We start from the raw sequence: 20,628 nt of genomic DNA, 5'->3' as shown, positions 1-20,628 counted from the left end.
ATGTCTTTGTAATTTGAATATTTATTGCTTCCTAGAAAACCTTTGATGACATCAGTAAATGAAATCCACGCAACCTTTTCAGATTCGATCATGGTATTCACCGAGTTTTGATCTTGCATTAATCGCATTGGAGGACCTAAAAAAATTCCTTTTAATTTTGCATTTTAGAGAGCTAAAAATTTTCCAAATATGTGTTTAAAGCGTGCTCCAACTTTACTTAAAGCTTTAACGCACTGCTTCATCAGCCCTATTTTAATATACGGTGGTAAGAGATTTTTTAGTGGAGCAATAAGAAAATCGTGGAAAATATTTTTTGATCCGGGAGTTAAATTAACCCTTTTTGGCCATTTCTTTTTCATTCATTGTTGCTGTCGGTTCGTAGTGTCGCGCAAAAACAGCAGGGGTACTTTGTATATTCTGACTACTGACCTAGTAGTCCTACAATTTTTATGCAACCACAAATCATCGACCTATAGTTCTTGTATTTGATTTTTTTAAGCAGTAGTTCCAGAATTTCGATACATATTTTCATTTGCATAGGATGAACAGGTACAGAAGCAAGAACATTTCCGTTGTACTTCTCTTGGATGAGTCAATAAAAAAACCTCCAATACTTAGAATTTTAGTCTATACCAAGTTTTTTATTAGGCAAGGAATATGGGTGCAGTAAACAAGTGATCACTTTGATCGAAATATCCTATAAATTTTGTCTCGCGCTCCCTGAAATATGAGATTTTACCATTTTGTGCTTGTAAATTTAAATTTAGAAGTCTAGATGCTAAAATTTTTGAAATTCCTGGTAAACCTTAGTTTCTCACTAAATTATTGCTGAGAAACACTCTATATATCACCAAGATCGCTAAGGGTATCATCTATTTCAGATTCAGAAAAACTGGTCAATGGATAATTAAAATTGAAATAAAATAAGGTGCATTTAAGAGTTCACCCGATCCAGAAATAAAGCCAATTGTGGAAAAAAAAAGCATAATAAATGGATAATTAAAATTGAAATAAAATAAGGTGAATTTAAGAGTTCACCCGATCCAGAAATAAAGCCAATTGTGGAAAAAAAAAATGCACCTTTTCCTGTATAAATATTAGAATCATTTGTGCAAACCTTTGTACGGTTCCTTCATAATCACCCTTTGTGTGGATCCAAACGCGTCGGTAAAATATCAGCCGACGAGTATGTTTGATGTAAAATACTGCCTTTGAAAAGTTTCAATGAAATAGACCACAAAATAATTTAGTAGGTTTAAAAATGATATATAAATAAAATTATTTAATTTGTGCCGAACGGGAAATATAAATCAAAGAATGTTTTATGCAAATTTTAACACAACATGTGAATATTTTGCAGTTTTGGGTATATGTAAATTGGTTTCGAATCAAAATAAAATGCAAAATTCAAATATTAAATCTGTTTCCATTTTATTGTACAGTTTTTAATAAAAATACCTAAAACTATTAGCTAAGACTGGTTTTTAAAATTAATATGGAACGTATTTTTTATTGGTTCTAAATGTGAGCACTGGTTATCTATATAACTAAAACAAAAATCGAAAAGAAAATAAAACGTCTTTTTTATCCCTAATTTCAGTGGCAGGATTTTTCCTGACACCTGTGTATTAGTGTTTCAAATGCGTCAGATTTGCTTCGCTGAAGAAAATATTTATTGTTGGTGCCAACGGTTGCGATATAATTTCAACATAATATTTAAATAATTCATTAAAATTTAAATTTTCGGAAGTATGTACTTTAAGGAAATTGAAAAATGTCACTTCCTCATCCTGTTTAGCATTGAGTTACTTAATTTGAATATATACGCGTTAAAATGTGAAGAAATACACGTTTTTCGGTGTGTGTGAGTGTCCCGAGAAAATTTAGAACAAGCTACTCGTTGTGAAAACGATTACGTAATTATAGATAAATCAGTTTTTCGCTCAAAGGATTCGCATTATTTCATCCAACTTAACTTTGAAACTTGCTAATCTCTAGAGACAAACGCACAACTTTGCCAAAATTAGAATTTTCTTACGAATAGTTCAAAGTTTTATGTTTATAACGCCAAAAAATGAGTTCTTTTTTAATTTTAAGTTTTCTCCAAGTTTAATGGTAAAGTAAACTATCATTAAGATTTTGGAAAACCAACGAAAATAATTTTTCAATCAACTGTTCTTTCCAGTGTAGTGTGTGCATTTTTTTCCCGTGGTGAATAATGGAACGGATAAGTTAGGGATATCAAAAGAGCGGCATCTAAATAATTTTATCAACTTCCTAAAATTTCTATCGAAGCAAAAGCAAAACCATTCACCAACCTTTAATACATTCTCAAAACGTTCTTGCGTGAAGAATTTTGGTGTTTTTGACGTAAATTTTCACGTACATTCCCGGGTGAAATACCGTTTTAATAAAATTGTTTTGGCATTTCAATACCTGCTTTGTGGCATAAGGTTACAGCAATTTTCCCAGTTGAGTTTTGAAAGACATTATTAGAGAAGTTTTCAACTTTTGTTCGTTTAATATGAACGCTTGCTTCAAATATAATTAAACCATATTTAAAGGATAACACAATTTGAGCTAGTTCGAACCACACACTAATTCTATTTCCTAGAAAAGGCCGATATAATCTTAAAACTGCAGTCGCATTGTAAGTTGTTTATAAAATGTATATCTCTTGTCAGGTTTTTCAATCCCGTAAGTGAAATATATTGTTTCGGGGATCGTAGAGATGCGATAATGACATTCTGAAATAATGGCGGCATTTGATACACTACATTTAACATTTAGCGAAATATGAAGCTGAAGTAAATCTCCAACAGGTAAATGAAATTGCTTGTATATATCTGAAATTGCGTTACATATTCTATATTCTATGGAATTTAGCATGTTCAGCCTATAAATACATTTGCGTTTCTATTTTTCGTTATAATTTAAATTAAAGCGTTTCAGTTAATTTATATTTAAACGTCTTAATTTGATTCGTTTCTCAGAAACGGACGAATTATTATTTAAAGTAGAAAAAGTACGTTAGTAACAGCAAATTGAGCTTTAAAAGTCGACCACGACCGATACTAGTAGATTTAAAAGTTGCAGGACATATTCAGAAATGCATATGCGTGATTCACCGATGGAAAAATGTGATGAAAAATTATTCCGACATGTTTACCGTACGTTTTTTGATATGCCAAGTGAGATTTTGAAAAAACGTCTGTTAATTCCAATCGGAATTGAACAAACGAACAATTTCAGGTTTAGGTTTCGATATTGACTAGAGCCCATGAAAGTACTATTTTGTCTGTCTACGGATTAACAAAATCTATCGTAAATTTCGAATTTGCGGAGAACTAATTTGAATTTAAAAATTAATGTCTCTGTCATTTGTTTCATTGCAACGTACACGTAAATCTATATTTAAAGGTTTAACGTTAGCAGCAAAAGATGAAAAAGTTCTCGCTAATTGTTCTAAGTAGGCTTATAGAAATAAACTCGGTCTGAAAGCCGCAATAGTAGCACCTTTAAAATTGAGCGATCGTTAGACTTAGACTTATATCCCGCCCGTTGAGTTTTGAAACTTTCAAGTAAGTACATGTGCTCTCGCGACCGCGTGTGCTAATACATCATTCCATACACGCAAAATAGCCCCAAAATCAAGCAGGGGGGCGGTTAGTTACGGTTAAGTTAACGATTGAATCAGAAACTTACCACAGTTCCAGCGGAAAATGAATCGGATCACTGCACCGAAAAGTTCACAAAGAAAAAAATCCAAAGAGAACCGAAACGCAACCTCGAAAGCTTTTATCCACGGCGCAACTTCGCCCTTCGCGAACTTGTCTGTAAATGTGGCCTTAACGGCTTAACCTCGTCGCACAGTCGCGTGCTCCTGGTGGTTCGCAAGCGTGCGCTATTCCTGACCCCTTTCGACCCTTCAGATCCTGTTGCTTCTTTGGTTTGAATTAACTGTTCATCTGGATGCACCCTTCTTATTTAAAATTATCTTGATTGCCTCATAACTTCACTGCACCGCTTATCTCCTATACTGGTTGATTCAAATCACACCACCGTCAACATTTCGATCTGTGTACCATCTTCAAGACCTCAAGTCATATAAATACGCATTAATTGTGACATATAGTAAATTAACTGGCCTCAGTGCCTCTTTAATTATTTATAGAAAGAGCAACTTATCGAAATTGTGCCTTAAATATGCCTTACCTAATTTACGATAAATACAATTTAAACGTAGGGTCAAAACTCAGCAGTTTAAGGCGGCTTTGCTGTGATTTCTTAATGCAATTGTTTTTTAGTTAGTTTGACATTTGAAAACAGGATTTCACTGAATAAAACGAAGTTGTTTAAGAATGAATCGTCAAACTGCAATTTCTGAAAGAAATTTAATAGAAATGGATGCAATCAAAGAGACACTACCAAAATGATAAATACATTTGTCAGCATATCATTGAATGTTACTGGCCAAGGCTCCAAATAAGATCTTCAATAAACGTGAGGAGTAATAAAAAAAAAAGTGCGATTTGGAAAGATCGTTTGGAAAAACTTGTAACTTCACTAGAGGCCATAATATATGAACTTCTGGAATTAAGTAATATTTGCTGACGAGACCAAAATAAACTTATTTGGTTCGAAATCAGTGTAGAGGAAGCTTAACCTGCATTTCATTGAGAGCAATATGTGTTTGGATATATTAAATAATCACCTCTTTGCTAGTGCCCAAAAATTAAATATTCGCGTCCACAGTTGGTTAGTTTTGGTTAGTTTTTGGTAGTTTAGTTAGTAGTTTTGTTTGGTTTAGAGAGCTGCCTAAATGTAATTAAAACACTTGCCCAATCGCCAGACTTATATGTTAGTCAGCATTTATTTTTTGAAATTAAATAATGAAGTAAATGGTGCTCTCACATCTAACAAAAATGTATTAGTAAAAATTACTAAAGTATAGAATACTGTTTCCCGGAGTACACTAGAAAATTTGTTGAATCAATGCCCAGAAGGATACAAGCCGTTATTGATAATAAAGGAGGCCCGACCAAATATGTAAGTAAGGCATATTTAAGATAAAATATTTCATAAATTTTTTAATGCTCTTTACCACCTTAATTTCAATAACTAGTTTTTTTCCAACTAAATTCCAAAACCGGCTCACTGTACTTGTGACTTGTGGTACGGTTTTATCTTCTTACACGTATTACCGCGTATTGCGTAATACGTTAACCGAACTCATGCTGCACCTAATCCTCCAGTTTACTAATTATACTTCTTCAATGACATTAGCAACATAAAAACATCAACACCGAAGTTTTTGGTATTGCTAAACGAGGAATGGGGTAACACACTTTTTATTAATCTCGATGTACGATTTAACTCTTCTATAGTTTTGTTGTTCAATAAAAAAATTATGGAATTGAAAATTGTGGATAATTTTTTAAGTAAAGTAAAAAGTTATTTGTTATAAAAAAAAATTGAATCTATAAGTAACTTTTTTTATAATAACATTAGTACATTATTACAAACTTTCTGAAAAGGATCGAAAGTTATGAACAGACGTGTAAAAGTTCAACTTACAAACAGACATTTCAACAACCCTGCAACAAATCGGGATGTATTTGCCAGTATAATATAATAACCGCAAATCAATGAAGCATTTCTATACCATGAAACTAGAATCGTATGTTTGTTGTTCACTGGTCAAGGGGTTATAAAATTTCTGCGTAGTTAAAATGTTCTCTTGTGCTGCCAAACAGTGTCGGCATACTGTTTGCGGTTTGGTGGTGAGTTTGTGATATAAAGTCAAATATTGGGAGATGTAAACTGAGACAAAGCAATGTGTGCAATCCCTCAGAGCACTTGGGTGAACTAAATTCGATCTGCCAAATACTCGCGTGTGGTAAACGCCTAAATTTTATTTTAACAAAGCGTTTTTAAATAACGGATAACGGATAATCGATTTTCTTTTCATAATTTATTCATTTCAATTGAAGTCGGAATGGAAAATTATGGTTGACTTATAACCGAAAACAAAAAAAAACGCATCTATGAATAAATGCCTTACAAATTTTGTAAAAACTACGCGGTCGCAAAGCATTGGGGTTTCCTTAAATGAAGTTGACCTCGGAGCTGACCTTGACACTTTGTCTTCCTGAAAACAAGTAAATTATTCTGGGGGAACTTTTATCTCTAATTCCAAGCCCGAGATAATTGTAGAGACTAAATTGGAACTACTAACAATTATATCACAGGCAAACGCTTTTCAATTTGCCTTAATCTAAATTGCTCAACATTCTCCTAAGACAATCGATTTCGTTAAACAATAAATCTTTCAAATGCCACCCTCGAAACTTGCTACCCTAAAAACTATTTAAGATAAAAGCCACATCTTACGGTAACTCGGGAAGGAATGCGTTTTAGTTGGCGTATACAAATTAATTCTCTATTCTCCAAAATCGCCCGTAAAGGTTGCTATATAGGTCGTCTTAATTTTTGTCCTAACATTCGATACATCTAAAGAAAACATGGTCAAAAAATTAGTATTTTAACCGATCGTACCCGTTGTAAAGCAGCATGTAGTGTAACATTCCGCCATCTGTAGAACCTATGAACCATTGGATACGAGACACCGGTAAGCACTTTTCCCTTGAGTCAAGCTTAACCGACACGAGCTCATATATATTACCCTCTCCAGACTGGACCGATACCTATATTTTAAATTACCGAGTGTGCCGGCTTCTTAGCCTTAATATATCACAATAAACCTAAATCATTTTGTTTCAACGACATGATTTAAAAGCACTACTTATCGCCATACTCGCAACGTACAGTTTCCTTTTCCATTTTGCACTCTCGTTTCCTTTTTTTGCGTTATTCCTGTACCTACTTATGTTAGTTTATCATATTTTCTATTTTTTGTACCGCATTTTATTGACTCTAGGCGGAACCCCATACGTAACATCATTTAAACCGTCACAACTAAAATGCAAAAAAGCATATATCTGCTGCATTTAAACCCAGACGTCACTGGATTATTTTATAATTACTTCTATTCGAAAGTTTATGTATGAGACGCCCATTAAAACAAGTCAGGAATTAATTAATACAATCGTTATGAATTCTAATTTTAAATAATGCGCCTTATTGTATAAAGACTCAACTCCCGAAACCATTTTCCGCATCCCAGGAAATTTATTATTTAATAGTTCACTCTGTATGTTTATGATCGACCGCTTGGGAAGTCTTGAAACTCGATACAATTTAATTTCGTACTATAACTTCTGCAACAGATGCGAATTAAATAGCCGGGCTTTATTGTTTAAACATTTTGCAGGGAGAATTAATCAGGCTAAATGACACAAAGCAGATTCCTTTTGTTTTATGTTTGCGTACAATTTTTAATGATCTTTTAATATTCTTCGAAAGTTGATGTACTTTTTTCGAGCTTAATGAATCGATGTTGCCGTTTAATCAAATGCTTGTTAAAATGTAATTCAAATGACAACCGGCAGGTTATTTTACTTCGGGAAAATTCCAATTTTAGAGATTTAAAAGAAATTCTTATATAAATAAAATATAACGCGTCTTGCATTGCTCAACAATCATATTTCTTTAATGGTAAATATTTGTCGGCCAATCCGTAGAAACGTTGTTATAAATTTTATCGCATTCAAAGCAAACACTTTGGTTAAGTATCTGGTCTAATTAAACGGTACAAAAATGACGGGGCGTGTTCTAATGTAGCTTTAATTAAGCAACAGATTTAAGCACCGAAGATAAAGTAGTATCACGAGAAATTAGGACATTAACAGTAGAAGATGTCCATTACAGGCAATTAGTACAAAACAGTATACAGGACACAAATAGTGACTGAAAGCCATTCCTATTGTTCAATGAAGTGATGTAATCATTTTATTATACGGCAGCAGCGCGAAAGGACTGCGGGATTTCACGTCTAGCGTAAGGATCAGAGAAGTTTAACATGGGCGGCGCACATATGCTTAAGTGACGGCCTGCCCACAAGGGGTGGAAGTTGAAGTAAAACGAAAATAAAGAACGGCCAGATTTTTAATTTCACAAAAGCCGCTTCAATTTGTCTTCAGTTCGAGATAACTAGTATCGCTAAAACGTCGCAAATAATAATGGTTACACCGCTGGTAAGGGGCATCAAGAGAACTTGATTGAAAACCCGGCGTAGCGGATAAATACGACTAGAGTAGGATTTCCAGCTTCTGAGCCCTCTTCGCTGCATTTAACCGACACCTCTCTTTCTCTTTCTGGCTCATTGTAATGTCTCTACTGAAAAATCATTATAGATATTTAAGCAGAAGATAACAAATTTTAATAGCTGCTTGTCTAATTTTATTCTAAAATATCGATGGCTATTATGTCTCGATAAAGTTTTAATGATAAAATATACTTACTTAGAAAAGAGACTGGAAAGATTTATAGCAACGGCAGCAGGTGGTGCGAAACAGGGGCGTGCTATGTTAACAATCATCAAAAGAAAATGAGCTTCTTCTGTACCAACAAAGACACAAAGTATAATATTGTCTTAAAATATTTCATATGTTTAAATTGGTAGCATAATTCAGAGCCAGCAGCAAACGCGCCCAAATTATTAGACATGCCCCTAATCAATTTACCATAATAGTCGGTAAGTTTAATTCTAGAGACTTTCCTGTGTTGGGAATACGCCGCTCCATAACTTGGACTAATTCGATGATAATGAACTCTCCCAGGCTAGATTATCGGCATGCTCATCAGATATAACTAACCTTACGGGGTAATAGTTTGGGTTGTAAAAAAAGCACCCCTCTTCCTTGTTTTTTTTTCTATTAATATGCTCCAAGCCACACCTGTAAATTTTCAAATCGGATAAATAATTTCATTTTTAAACACAATCTGGAAATTTTGTGTAAGCAAGGTAACGAGCAAAATAACTGGTCATCGATTACAATTCAAAAACATGTTAACATTTATAATCTCGCGATTATGTAGCGCACTAGACATACGATGCAAAATTTCAAATTAAAAACTTCGTTAATTAAGTAACGTTGAAAATTTTGTTCGGGGCTATGGGTTTGATTGATGAACGCTTAGATAGAAAAGTAATTTTCGAAAACAAATGCGTATTGAGATTTTCCTCAAATAACGGAGCAATAGGTATAGCATATGCGCCAGCGGAGTACTTGTTCTTTGTTCCTTGCTAGACGAGCTCTTTGCATATTATTTTATGCTTGGTCGTCCGCTTATTTATCTATCATACGGCACCCACGGAATGCCTTTCATCTGAACTTAAGGCATAGTTTCCAAATGCCGCACACTCTACGGAATGTCATAATAGTATTCGACGCTGGAGGCTGGTTGCCTCTGCCTCTCTCTTATATCTGTCCACCTATTCGCCCCCACATTACACTGGTTCAGCATTCTCGCCACCTTATTATAAGGGTAAGTCTTTTCTTTACCAAAACTCCCGCCTACTAGACACAAAAGCGGCGGAAATTATCGCTATCAAAGCCTGTTGCATGTCGAGGAATACAGGATTGTCCAATAAAACGATAACGACGTGTTTTTTACTCTTATGGGATATCTTATACGTGAGGGAAAGACATTTGCGGATGAGTAATGCAATATTAAAACTGAATCAAACTTATAATACTAATAAATTATTTTATTTCAATTATAAACGATATACCAACAATAAGTTACCATTTTGAGATTCAATCTACTAACGATTACTATACTGTTCTATCTAACCCGATGAAAGAAGAAAAAAACAGATATTTCTTTATTTTGTTTATCAAGTGGTTTTTAAAAATGTTCAGTCTTAAAACGTTTGAGGTTGCTTAAGTTTTTTATTTTATTTGACAAATTTTTTAAACATGAAAGAATATTATATGAAAAGGAGCGTTTAAAAAATTCAATCATTCGAAATTAAAAAAATAATTTTATTAAAGAGGTATGTAAGAGATTTTCAGAACTGCGGAATGAACTAATTATGTTGACCTCCAAAATCAATTTCAGACGCGATTTTTGAAGGTTTTTCTGAAAAAGCAGTAAAATTTAACATTGAAATAAAAATTTGGCGATTAAGAGTATAAGTAGTCTAAAAGGGTTAGTAGTGTCAACTTGCCTTTATCTGTAACCGTAAATATAATATAAGTTATATCTAGTAGAGCTGTAATATAGGCATGACCGCCGTATATCTTGTTCGAGTAACGGGGTTAATTTGGAGATTATCTAAGTGAAGCTGCATCTACTCCAAAATTTTTGAAAAAGTGGGTACAATACTGATAGTGTGAATATTATCTTAGGTTGTTGGATTTACAATCTTTAGTAGTGTTTTTTAGTAGTGTAGTTCATTTTCCACTGATCGTGGAAAATGAAATATTTCAACCAATAGTTTATAACAGGTGTGATGTGATACAAAATATGGGGAATACATAAATTGATTGTCGAAATATTAATACTATCGTCAACTACTTCCTTAGTTTTAATAGTCTTAATTATCCGAAATACATCAGGGGGTAACTCAGAAACAGATTTTACAAAATTACTGTTTATATCCTCCACATTACGTATGAGTGCAGAATCACTCACACAGAATGATTTCCTGTTTTATCCCCGCAGTTACAATATTTGTCAGAGGGCGTACTTTTTTGATATCTTATGGGTTTTGAGTGAGGAATGAAGATCTCACAGAACATTTATAGTAACAAATTCTACTTGACCCTAGGCATTGTTTATATCATAAATGGTATGTTATTACGTCTGATTTAAATTTATTATAATCTAAATTAAAAAAAAAAACGAAGTCATGGTCACTTATATGAGCAACTGAAAGTAAGAATATCATCCTGTAAGCTTGCAGTGAGTTGAGTAGTTTTGGTTAGTTAGTTTATGATTTACGTTAGTTCTACACTCTCCTTTTGATATTAATTGATATTAAGGTGACAAACACTAAAAATGTGATCTATTTATAAACCACCGAAAATGCAACCATTTTACATATAAAGATCAACCTTATAACTTAAAGAGCATCTTACGTAAACTCCGACACTTCCTACGCTACGCTTGCCCCTGTCCCATCATATAAAGTCATAACCCTTAATGTTTACATTTTCATTGGGAATTTGATCATGCAAACAAGTCTCTGTTAAACCAAAAAAATCAATATTATTTTCAATTAAAATTGCTTTAATATCAAGTGCAAAGAAATTCCCTGTATAGTTTTATGTTAAACGCGTCGGAAAAAGAACAATCTAAAAAGAAAGCTACACTTTATAAATAAAGTTTTATAGAAGTTGGGGTTAAAGTTTTTATTTGGCGTACTAACTTCAAGCAAATCAATAGTTTGGAACAAATAAAATTAAAAAAAATCGTAACACAGCTGACAAATCTCTCAACTTTCCGTATATGTTACAGTCTACTTGAGCAAATAAAATTAATGTCTGTCTATTCATCCTATATAATAAAATAAAGAATTTAATAATTGAAGTTTCAAATAGATGTTTGTGTTTCGCTGTATTATATGCCCTTCCGCTTTCTCTATGGTGCCAGGTGCGGAATTTTAAAGCGAAGAATATAAATTTTAATGCATATTACCTCTGTATATTTCTGCAGTAAAGCGGTTTTGCTAATTTTTTAACGTAGAACCGTTTTTGTTCATTCTCGCTGCATTTTTCAGATAACGGTGTGGTGTATGCCAACTAAATGAATAGGAACTAACGAAGTATTCCGCTTTTTGATTACTACTTTAAATCTATTCCGTATACGTTTATTTTCGATAATGTACAGCGGATCGAAAAAAAAAAACAAAGTCAAGGGTATGGAAGTTCAACAAAATTAAATAAACTTATGTTTTTCCTTCCTAAGTACCGTATTATATTAACTACATCGCAAATTCGCCGGGCTATTTCTCTGACATTATGAAAATATATCTAATTCATTAACTGTGGTGCTAAACACGTTCAAGTTTCCGGAAAGTCACCACTATAACTTGTCGGACCGCTCTAGTTCTCTGGAGACCGTACGTAAACTTAGAAAAAGAAAGCTCCTTCGCCACTACTATAGAATAAAGGAAGTCCGATTTTATGACCATTATTTATGTTTTAAATGTTTACTAAATATTGTAAGAAGAAAAATTAATTTCGAAACGCAATTACTGTTGCCACTATTCTCCTTGTTCGAACAAATAACTTAATTTATACTGCGGTAGACGCGCAGCATTCGATCCAACAAAGTTGAAGGGGAGAAAGCATCCCCCTTATGTCTTCTTTTGTATCGGCCCTCGTTTGCATCAAAGGAGCTTAAGGTGGGCCGCATCACCTTCAAGATTATTTTTTACAAGTAGATCGTTGTGAAAAATTCATCATTTTTGTGTTAAAAAAAATCATTTTCGCATATTTATACGATCCCCTCGTCAGTTGAAATTTCCGTTAAAAATACAATCATAGGAATTTTTTAAAACACCGCGCTGCCATATTTCAAAAAGACGTTCTACCAGCGAGGCTTTGCTTAAACCAATAAAAAGCAAATTAAATTCACAGTCACGGAACAAAAGAGAAAATTTTGTTCGTTTAGAGGCGTTCAATTAAACGTTTTTCGTTAATGTATTTTATGATTTAACGTGTCGTGATCGAAGTATTAATATCCGCAGTGGTTGTTTATTAAACAACACAAAATATAAACATAAATAAACTAACAATTAAAAGTGTTACATGTAGACTAACGTGAGGCGCCGCTACAAAACCAAACAAAAAATGAAATACAAAAGTTGCTTGGGTTAATTTGGACTTTTCATTTATTTATTTTATTTTCATGTAGACGAGGTGACTCGTTTCGTTGTGCCCACTACCAACACCGTGTATATTAATACTGATTTAGATAGAGCGATTTTGGGAAGAGGAATTTAAACGATGAATAACAGTATGAAGTTTAAACGCAACATTCACGTTTATCTTTCGCACTGAAACAATAATTCAGAAACGTAGATTCGCCTTTCGGTGGTCTATCTAGACATAGCATAATTAGGGCTTTTGAAAAAAATTAGAAAACTGATGAAGCGCGAAGAATGGCAACATTTTAAGATCTTTTTCATTTAAAAAATACAAGTTTTACAGGATAAATAAATGACAAGAATATCTTCTAAATTATCTCTTGTAGTCCCTGAGATAAACAGGCAACCCTAATAGGTATAACGTAGGAATACGTTTGCCAACTTACTTTGAATGAAGATATATAGCAAACATATAGATTTTTCAGTTATAACTAAAAAAAACTGCGACTGTTTTTCAATTTTCAACGAGATTTTGTTTTTCTTGAAAGCGTAAAAGTTGAGCAATAGTAATTTTCAAATTTATATATTTATTACTTAAGAAAAAAAAGACGGGGTCATTTAATGTAACTTTTTGATACACTGTTTTTCCATTTAGTAGGGGTTCTGGTCGGAAATAAAAGTAACTTCAGGGGAAACAATAATGGAAATGCATTATCTAAGATAAGAGGGACAACATCAATGTTTTCCAGACGATATACCTCGGCTGAAATTGTTGTTTCGTGGTTGTACACTACCAAGACCGTACAGTTTCATTAAATCTCTTACGTGGAACTAAACTTGAGTTCCTAAAACTTTGCCATCAAGATAATTTTCCCAAACTTATTTGAGTGTTACATACTACGTACTTTAACTTACACATAAACTCGTTTTAATTAAACTGAGTGATATATTGTTTCCGTATACGTGTATGGATATTTTTGTAGAAGCGATATTTTCAAGCAGTGGGTCATTTTTAGTTTTTGAAGTAAAACATGTCAAAGCAATACGGAATGGGATTGAAAACATTTCCAGAAATAGTAGAGCCGATTTTTTTTCTAAAAGTGACCGTATACGGCTTAGAGAAATATCCTTTCCCTTAACCGAGATGGGCTGTCAGTAGTCTGTCGGATAAACGTACGTACAAACTACTATTTCTCACTGTCATTTTCGTTCCACCTTAGCCAAATTTCGAGGCGAGTCCACTACAATTTACGGCAACTTTAAATGAAACCACGTGACCAGAATAATCACCCTTTCCGGTAAAGGCCGTCTGGAAGACTATTTGTTTATTTGATTTAGACGGGGATGAATTTTACTACATTTACATAGAAACGGTGAGCTGTGTTTTTTGCAAACCTGTAGTTGATTTAGAAATTAAACCTTTGCACGGATATGGCATTATTATCACATCGACGTCGTTTGTCATTTTCCATTAATTTCCGTTTATTGCGCATTACACACTGACAATATTTTTTAACGCAAATATAAATCAAATTTTTCCAGTACCATTTATATTTATTATATTGTAGTAAAATAGCAGGATTTTTTTAGGCCAGGAACCGCGTTTTATTAAATACCTGGATGTTCAAAAATAACTAAAATATATTTCGAAAAATAATAAAATAGTATTATAATAATTGAAAAATATTTATTACAAGAATAATTGTTTTTAGGATTCTTTATAAAGTTCAATGTGATTAAACGAGGTCAATGATTTCGAATTATTAGACACCTACATTGCCAATTTTTTTTCAGGTTTATATTGAACTTATGTCCATTGACAACTGAATGCTTAAACATAACATCTGCGATATAGAATACAATAAAAATCGCAACATGTGCGAAATTTTGGACGCGACGAAATAACCACGCGCAAAATGCTTACGACCACGGAAAAAAATGCAAATTTCACATTAACCAAAGCGATTTTTTTAATATATACTACTGCTCATATGCTCCTAAGAATTTAGTAACTCATATATGCAATGCTTTAGTGACATAATTTAGTAGCTGATATCTAAAAACGTATGTGATTTTAAGATGAAACTGCTGGTAAGTCATTATTTTTTATATAGTGTAGACATTTAAGAATTGTAGACCCTTGTAAAATTTTTGTTTATTTTTAATAAAACCTTGTTGTAATTATTGCTTCAACCTAAATTCATGGCCAATAAAAGACAAAAACAAGGTTTTAGTGCGTTTTTGAGAGATCTATCCAACGAAAAAATTATCAAAATCAAACCTTAAGAGGGAAGCAAACGATATTTCAAACATCATAGAAATAGGAAATTAATTCTGAATTAGATTAAATTTAACATTAAATCCCTAATCGTACTTCTCTTTTTGAGAGATCTCTATATCTCTCTCTCTCTCTCTCTCCCTCTCTCTCTCTCTCTCTCCCTCTCTCTCTCTCTCTCCCTCTCTCTCTCTCTCTCTCTCTCCCCCTCTCTCTTTTATTAAATGGTCCCCGTTGGCCACTACTTCAGTTTGTTACGGTAAGCATGAGGTTTTAGGGCGTTTTTGAAAGATCTATCCAACAAAAAAGAAACAAGCTCGAACCATAAAGAAAGTTTTTACAACTTCTTAAGTGTGTGTACTTATGATATATTGTAAATGAAATATTTTTTTTATATTACATACGAATTTTAGGTTACTGTTTTAACAATAACGGTACTACTTCATCTGGTAATTGGAAGAGAATGTACCTATGCAGAATACAGACAATTAATTATTGATGCTTGCAAAAATGTGGGAACAACAACAAACCCTACCCAAAGTAAGTGAGAGCTAGGAACGATTTTTTAATTACCATTTGTCATTGGACAAAATAAGGCAATGCCACAAAATACCTTTCCACAGGGAAACGCCACGCCGAACCAAGACAAATATTGCTCAGAGTTAAAAGACAACCACAAGTGGTTAAAGTTTGTTGTCCGCCATCTTTAGAACACAACGATTCAACAAAATGCCAGAAATTTACTTGTACATAACTACAGAAATATATTTATTTATTTGCTATATTGCTAATTGCTAATTAATAATTATGTCATAGTACAGTATAAAATTATTTATTAATCTTTTTTTTTCAAGTAATACTTATAACAACAAAGGCGTAGGCGTTTTTAATTATAAAAAATGACTATTTATGATAATTATACGTATATAATTATTATTCGGTGCAATGTGAAATTGGCTCTATCTGATGACGAGGAATATATATTTTGAAAAGTAAGAAGGTGTTTTTTTCTTTCCCAAATCAAAAATTCCACCTACCAGTTTTGTCACAGATAACCCGATATAAAAATGAAATGCTCACAGTAAATTTTTCTGGATCCATTCAATGTAATGCGTAACACGCGTATAAACTCCGGGATATCCCTCCTCGGCACATCGATACCCATATGATACGACTCCTAATAAATAAAACGTCGAATTATGCCCACGATTCTTTCCATACATCAGGGGCCCCCCAGAATCTCCTTTGCATGCATCTTTCCCTCCCATCAAATATCCAGCGCACATAATCCTATCGTCGATCACCGTTCGGTTCATAAATGCTCTTTTGCAGTTATCGTTATCAATTACTGGAACCATTACTTGCTGTAGAATAGAACTGGAAGGTCCATCTGGTGAAAAATATACGGGGTTATGGTTGTGGGTAATGATTGCGTAATAGGGCGATACAGGGTGTGACGGTTTATTCCTCGAAATGAATACGCCTGAAACTCTCAAATCTTAAACTAACTTTTGGCACATTAATTACCGACCACCCTGTATTACCAGAACTACCGGATTCGAATGGGATGAACACACTTACTGAAGTACAGCGAACCCCAACCGACGACAAACAAACGAAACCCTATGAAATCTTTGGTCCTTACTTCTCTCTCCCACGGTAAACAGATGGGCCTTACTGTAGCTGAAAATACCAATTGCGTGGAATATTTTATTTATTAATTAATGTTTGCACCGTACGATTGTCCGTTTTGCGTTCTAACGTCAGTATGGCAATGTCGTCGGTGAATTGAGTGGCGCTATAAGCTTCATGCACTTTGCTACTTTTTATTGGAATGTTCTCCGGGTATGCTCCGTCATTGTCATCGTACAAATCTAATTCACCAAGGCGAACCAAATATCTTAAACAATTATTGCCATTAATTTGTTATTTATTATTAAATAGAACTCATTTGCTAATACTTACAAATCTCTTCGCCCGCTTACGCAATGTGCGGCTGTTAAAACATGCCTTTGAGTTATTAGAGTGCCGCCACAAAGCCATTTTGGTTGATCTGGGATCTTGGAATTTTTGTAGCCGAGAGCAACCATCCAAGGAAAACCTCCTGCCAAAATAATACTACGTTTTTGGTCCCCGGATTAGATATACGTAGTTATAAAGCAATTTCACGGTACCTAGTTTCGCATTTAACCCTCCGACAATTCTCGGAAAGCTGACATTGCTGAAGCCACAATCTGGAGATCTAGAAAGTTGAACTGGTTCCCCTATCTGCTTATTGTCATCATCTTGGTCTTGGTCGATTGGTACTTCGACATCGTCTATCGGATTTCTGACGTTAGTTTGAGGACAACACACTAAAGGGGTGTTGCCACTGAAACCACAGGAAAAACTTCGAAGGTAAGTGGCAATTTCAGCTGTGATTCCCGCTCGAAGTATATCGAGTAGATATTTGCACTGCTTTATTTCAACGCAGAGGCCGTATTGCTGTTGCGGCGTTTCACATGGGGTTCCTTTCTGAACTAGGAAGAAAACAGTTCATCATCTGAATTACAGCAGGTCAAAAATTTGTGAGGCACGGTCGAGTTAATAATAATAATAACAATAATAATGGTTTAAATTTTTCTTATTGAAGCCAATACATAAAGACGTCTGATTGAAGTGGCGAAGTCTAACTTAGAGCTACTCATGTCTAACAACAAAAAACAAGATAACAAACAAATTTTTCAAAACAAGAAAAATATATCCATAACATTGTCATTGAGAAAATAAGTACTGAAGCACAAAGATAATAAATGTTGGAAGATAGATGTAAAAAGGAAAACAATAGCAGTATGATCTCCGCATCCAAAATTAGTACAGGTATAACAGTTTTATAAAAACAGGCGAATACATTTGAAATATTTTGCTCCATTGTAAGTAAATGATTTCTGTAACATGGTCGTTCTGTGCCTTGGAACAATCAGAAAATCCGTCTACCTCGAGGCTCTATGATGAACTTCAGATCCTCTGACTAGCTTATCAAATAAATACGAGGGCGCACATAAATGCATCCGTTACGAGTTACCAGTCTAAGCCAATTAGAATTGAATATGAACCGTCTCAATAGCGATATACGGCTGTTTTGTAATTTTTGGAGACTTTATCTTTACGAAAAACAACGGGCCAACACACTGCAGTCTGCCAAAGTAGATAAATAAAATAATGGTGTCATAGTTTCCGTTTTACTGAACGGACAAGAAAATGTTTAAACAGATATAAGGTAATTTTACAATAACTTTGATGGGCTATGGAAGATGTTATTTGAATGAGAACGTTCAAGAGCTGTAAAATATGAAATCCTGGTCGTTTGCGAGGCAGCGCGTGGTAAGATAGAAATTGCAAAAGAAAACCGGTTAAAAGTTTGCTTCAAAACACACATTTCATTTTACATTTTGCAGTAAATTGAAAGAAAACATTTCACATTTCACATTTCTGTGGTTATTTAAAAATTAAATTTAAAAAGCGTTGCACATGCGGTAATGTATTATTATTAGTGGAAATATAGATATCACAAAAGTTATACTTACAGAAATATAATAAAAAGATGGGAATGAGCGAGAGATATAGATTTAGATTTAAATAAATAAAAAAAAAGATGATACGAGCTTTGGTACCTCAAGCAAACGAAAATAATTCTCACGTTGAACTTATAAGCAAATAATAAAAATCCATACATTACCTTGAGCGGTTGCCGAAATATAAAATCCAAACATGAAAAATATACCAAACAGCATCATGAATCTGGTTTCGAAAATATGAACTTGTTCTGTCAATACGCTGTACGAATAAATTAAACTGGCATCACGTTTGAGTAACGTAAAATCACTATACGGACGTCTCGAATGGTTCTAAATAATGTTTATGTTTGATTAAATCAAAAATGACGTCGTTTTCCCCTCCGAACGGGGGACTACCGCTCTAAGTTCGGTACTGCTCGTTTTCGCAGTATTCTTGCATCGAGTGTGTTGTAATTATATTGCGTATTAACAATTGAAATATATAAAGATCTTTGTCCTACTATTTATATCTCAATTTATCCCATCCAACCTAATTACTAAAATTAATCCGCTTAAAGTCGTTGGCAACACGCTCGGCGATAATTGAAATATATATTTTAAAAAATCATTGTGCCCTGACATTCCATCGGACCAATGACTCATGATTAACTAAAACCCAACTACAATCTGCGTTTAAAAATAAATTTCCGAACAAATCCCACCACCTCTTTTCCGATGTAATTTTAAATAGCGTAAACGGATGTACAAGATTAACGATATAAATTATCAAACGCGGTTTTTTGCTTGTGTGTCTAAACTTTTCCCATGGTCAACAAAGAAGGTCGCGGAATATGTATGCGAGAGTGGATATTTGCCACGGATATATCTGATGACCGGTGTGGTCACTTTTTCACATTTACATTTAACATTGGACCGAAAGCGAAAATTGTGGGACACCTTCCATTTCAATAGAACCATAACTGCCAATATTAATTTTTGATATGTTTTAACTTTTAAACTCACAATTTAATAATAGATTAATTTTATTTCGCACCTTTCTCGTATGTTTTGTGTTTACCTGTTCTGTAACTAATTATAATCCTATAATACTTTAAAGCATATGAATTTATACCTTTGTACCACTGCATTGACGTGTCTTATTAGCGGTATGAATTCTTGTGGTTGAGACATCTATTTTGCAATACAAATCGATTGTCGTTAATATACAGGGTGTTTCAAAATGAACGGACCATAGAATAATACCAGCATAACCTTTATATCAAAATATTTCGGAGATGAGAAGGTGTAACCAGTTTTTTCGAAAATTTGTAGATGGTGCTATCTGCACACACTTTTTTTTGCAAAAATACCATCACATTTTTTTGTATATTCTTAAATTTAATTTCTAATAAGCCCACTAGATTTTCTAAGTAAAAAAGGTATTCTTGTTCGATATCTGTATGTTAAGCCGTTTGATAAATACTTTTTAGTGTTCTGGTAAGTGACATGAAACAGACATTTGGGGCTGGAATTTGAGATAAAAGTGTGGACAGGCATAGTAAATATTTATGTACCACGACCATTTGAATTACCTGCAAATTTTGACGGAGCGATGTTTTTATATTTTTTATATCCTTGCAAGATGAAGTTTTGAAACTTTTCCATGAGCAACACTTAGGTACAGTTCGTACTAAAGTGTTACTTCGACCTCACTACTGGTGGCCAAATGTTAATAATGCTATTGAGGAATTTATAAGTTTATCCGACGTTTTTTAAACCACTCAGAATTTTTCAGATAGTAGTACTTTATTGTCTTGGTCAACATCTTCAAATATTTTTTCCGGGTTAACATTGACTTTTTTCATAGATATTTCTTTTCTGATTCTGGTTGATGACAAGTCAAAATGGTTAGATGTCAAACTAATGGAAAACGGAACTAATGCAAATGAAACAATACTTAAATTAAAAGAAATGTTTTCTATTTTAGAGCTTTCTGTTGTTCAAGTGTTCAAACTATTAAAAAGAACTTAGAAAAG

General features: G+C 33.6%; 1 protein-coding gene across 3 annotated transcripts; it reads right to left on the bottom strand.

Annotated features, from left to right (window-relative positions):
- Window positions 1-63: 63 nt before the first annotated feature.
- On the bottom strand, window positions 64-19,259 carry LOC132708629 (venom protease-like). 3 transcript variants are annotated; one of them, XM_060681077.1, is made up of 7 exons: window positions 18,775-19,259; window positions 17,231-17,575; window positions 17,022-17,160; window positions 16,796-16,956; window positions 16,638-16,739; window positions 16,137-16,446; window positions 64-136 (listed from the first exon to the last, which is right to left on the bottom strand). In XM_060681077.1, exons 1-7 carry the CDS (start codon window positions 18,830-18,832, stop codon window positions 79-81), a joined length of 1,173 nt encoding a protein of 390 aa, XP_060537060.1. In that variant the 5' UTR covers window positions 18,833-19,259; the 3' UTR covers window positions 64-78. The 3 variants fall into 3 exon arrangements, with proteins under 3 accessions (XP_060537060.1, XP_060537059.1, XP_060537058.1); XM_060681076.1 differs by lacking the exon at window positions 64-136 and adding an exon at window positions 5,995-6,151; XM_060681075.1 differs by lacking the exon at window positions 64-136 and adding an exon at window positions 8,699-8,858.
- Between the last annotated feature and the right edge of the window lie 1,369 nt (window positions 19,260-20,628).

The sequence above is a fragment of the Cylas formicarius genome, unplaced genomic scaffold (assembly GCF_029955315.1).
Source record: "Cylas formicarius isolate icCylForm1 unplaced genomic scaffold, icCylForm1.1 PGA_scaffold_12__32_contigs__length_19106922, whole genome shotgun sequence".
Lineage (NCBI taxonomy): Eukaryota > Metazoa > Arthropoda > Insecta > Coleoptera > Brentidae > Cylas > Cylas formicarius.
This window is presented reverse-complemented; position numbering and strand designations above follow the sequence as displayed.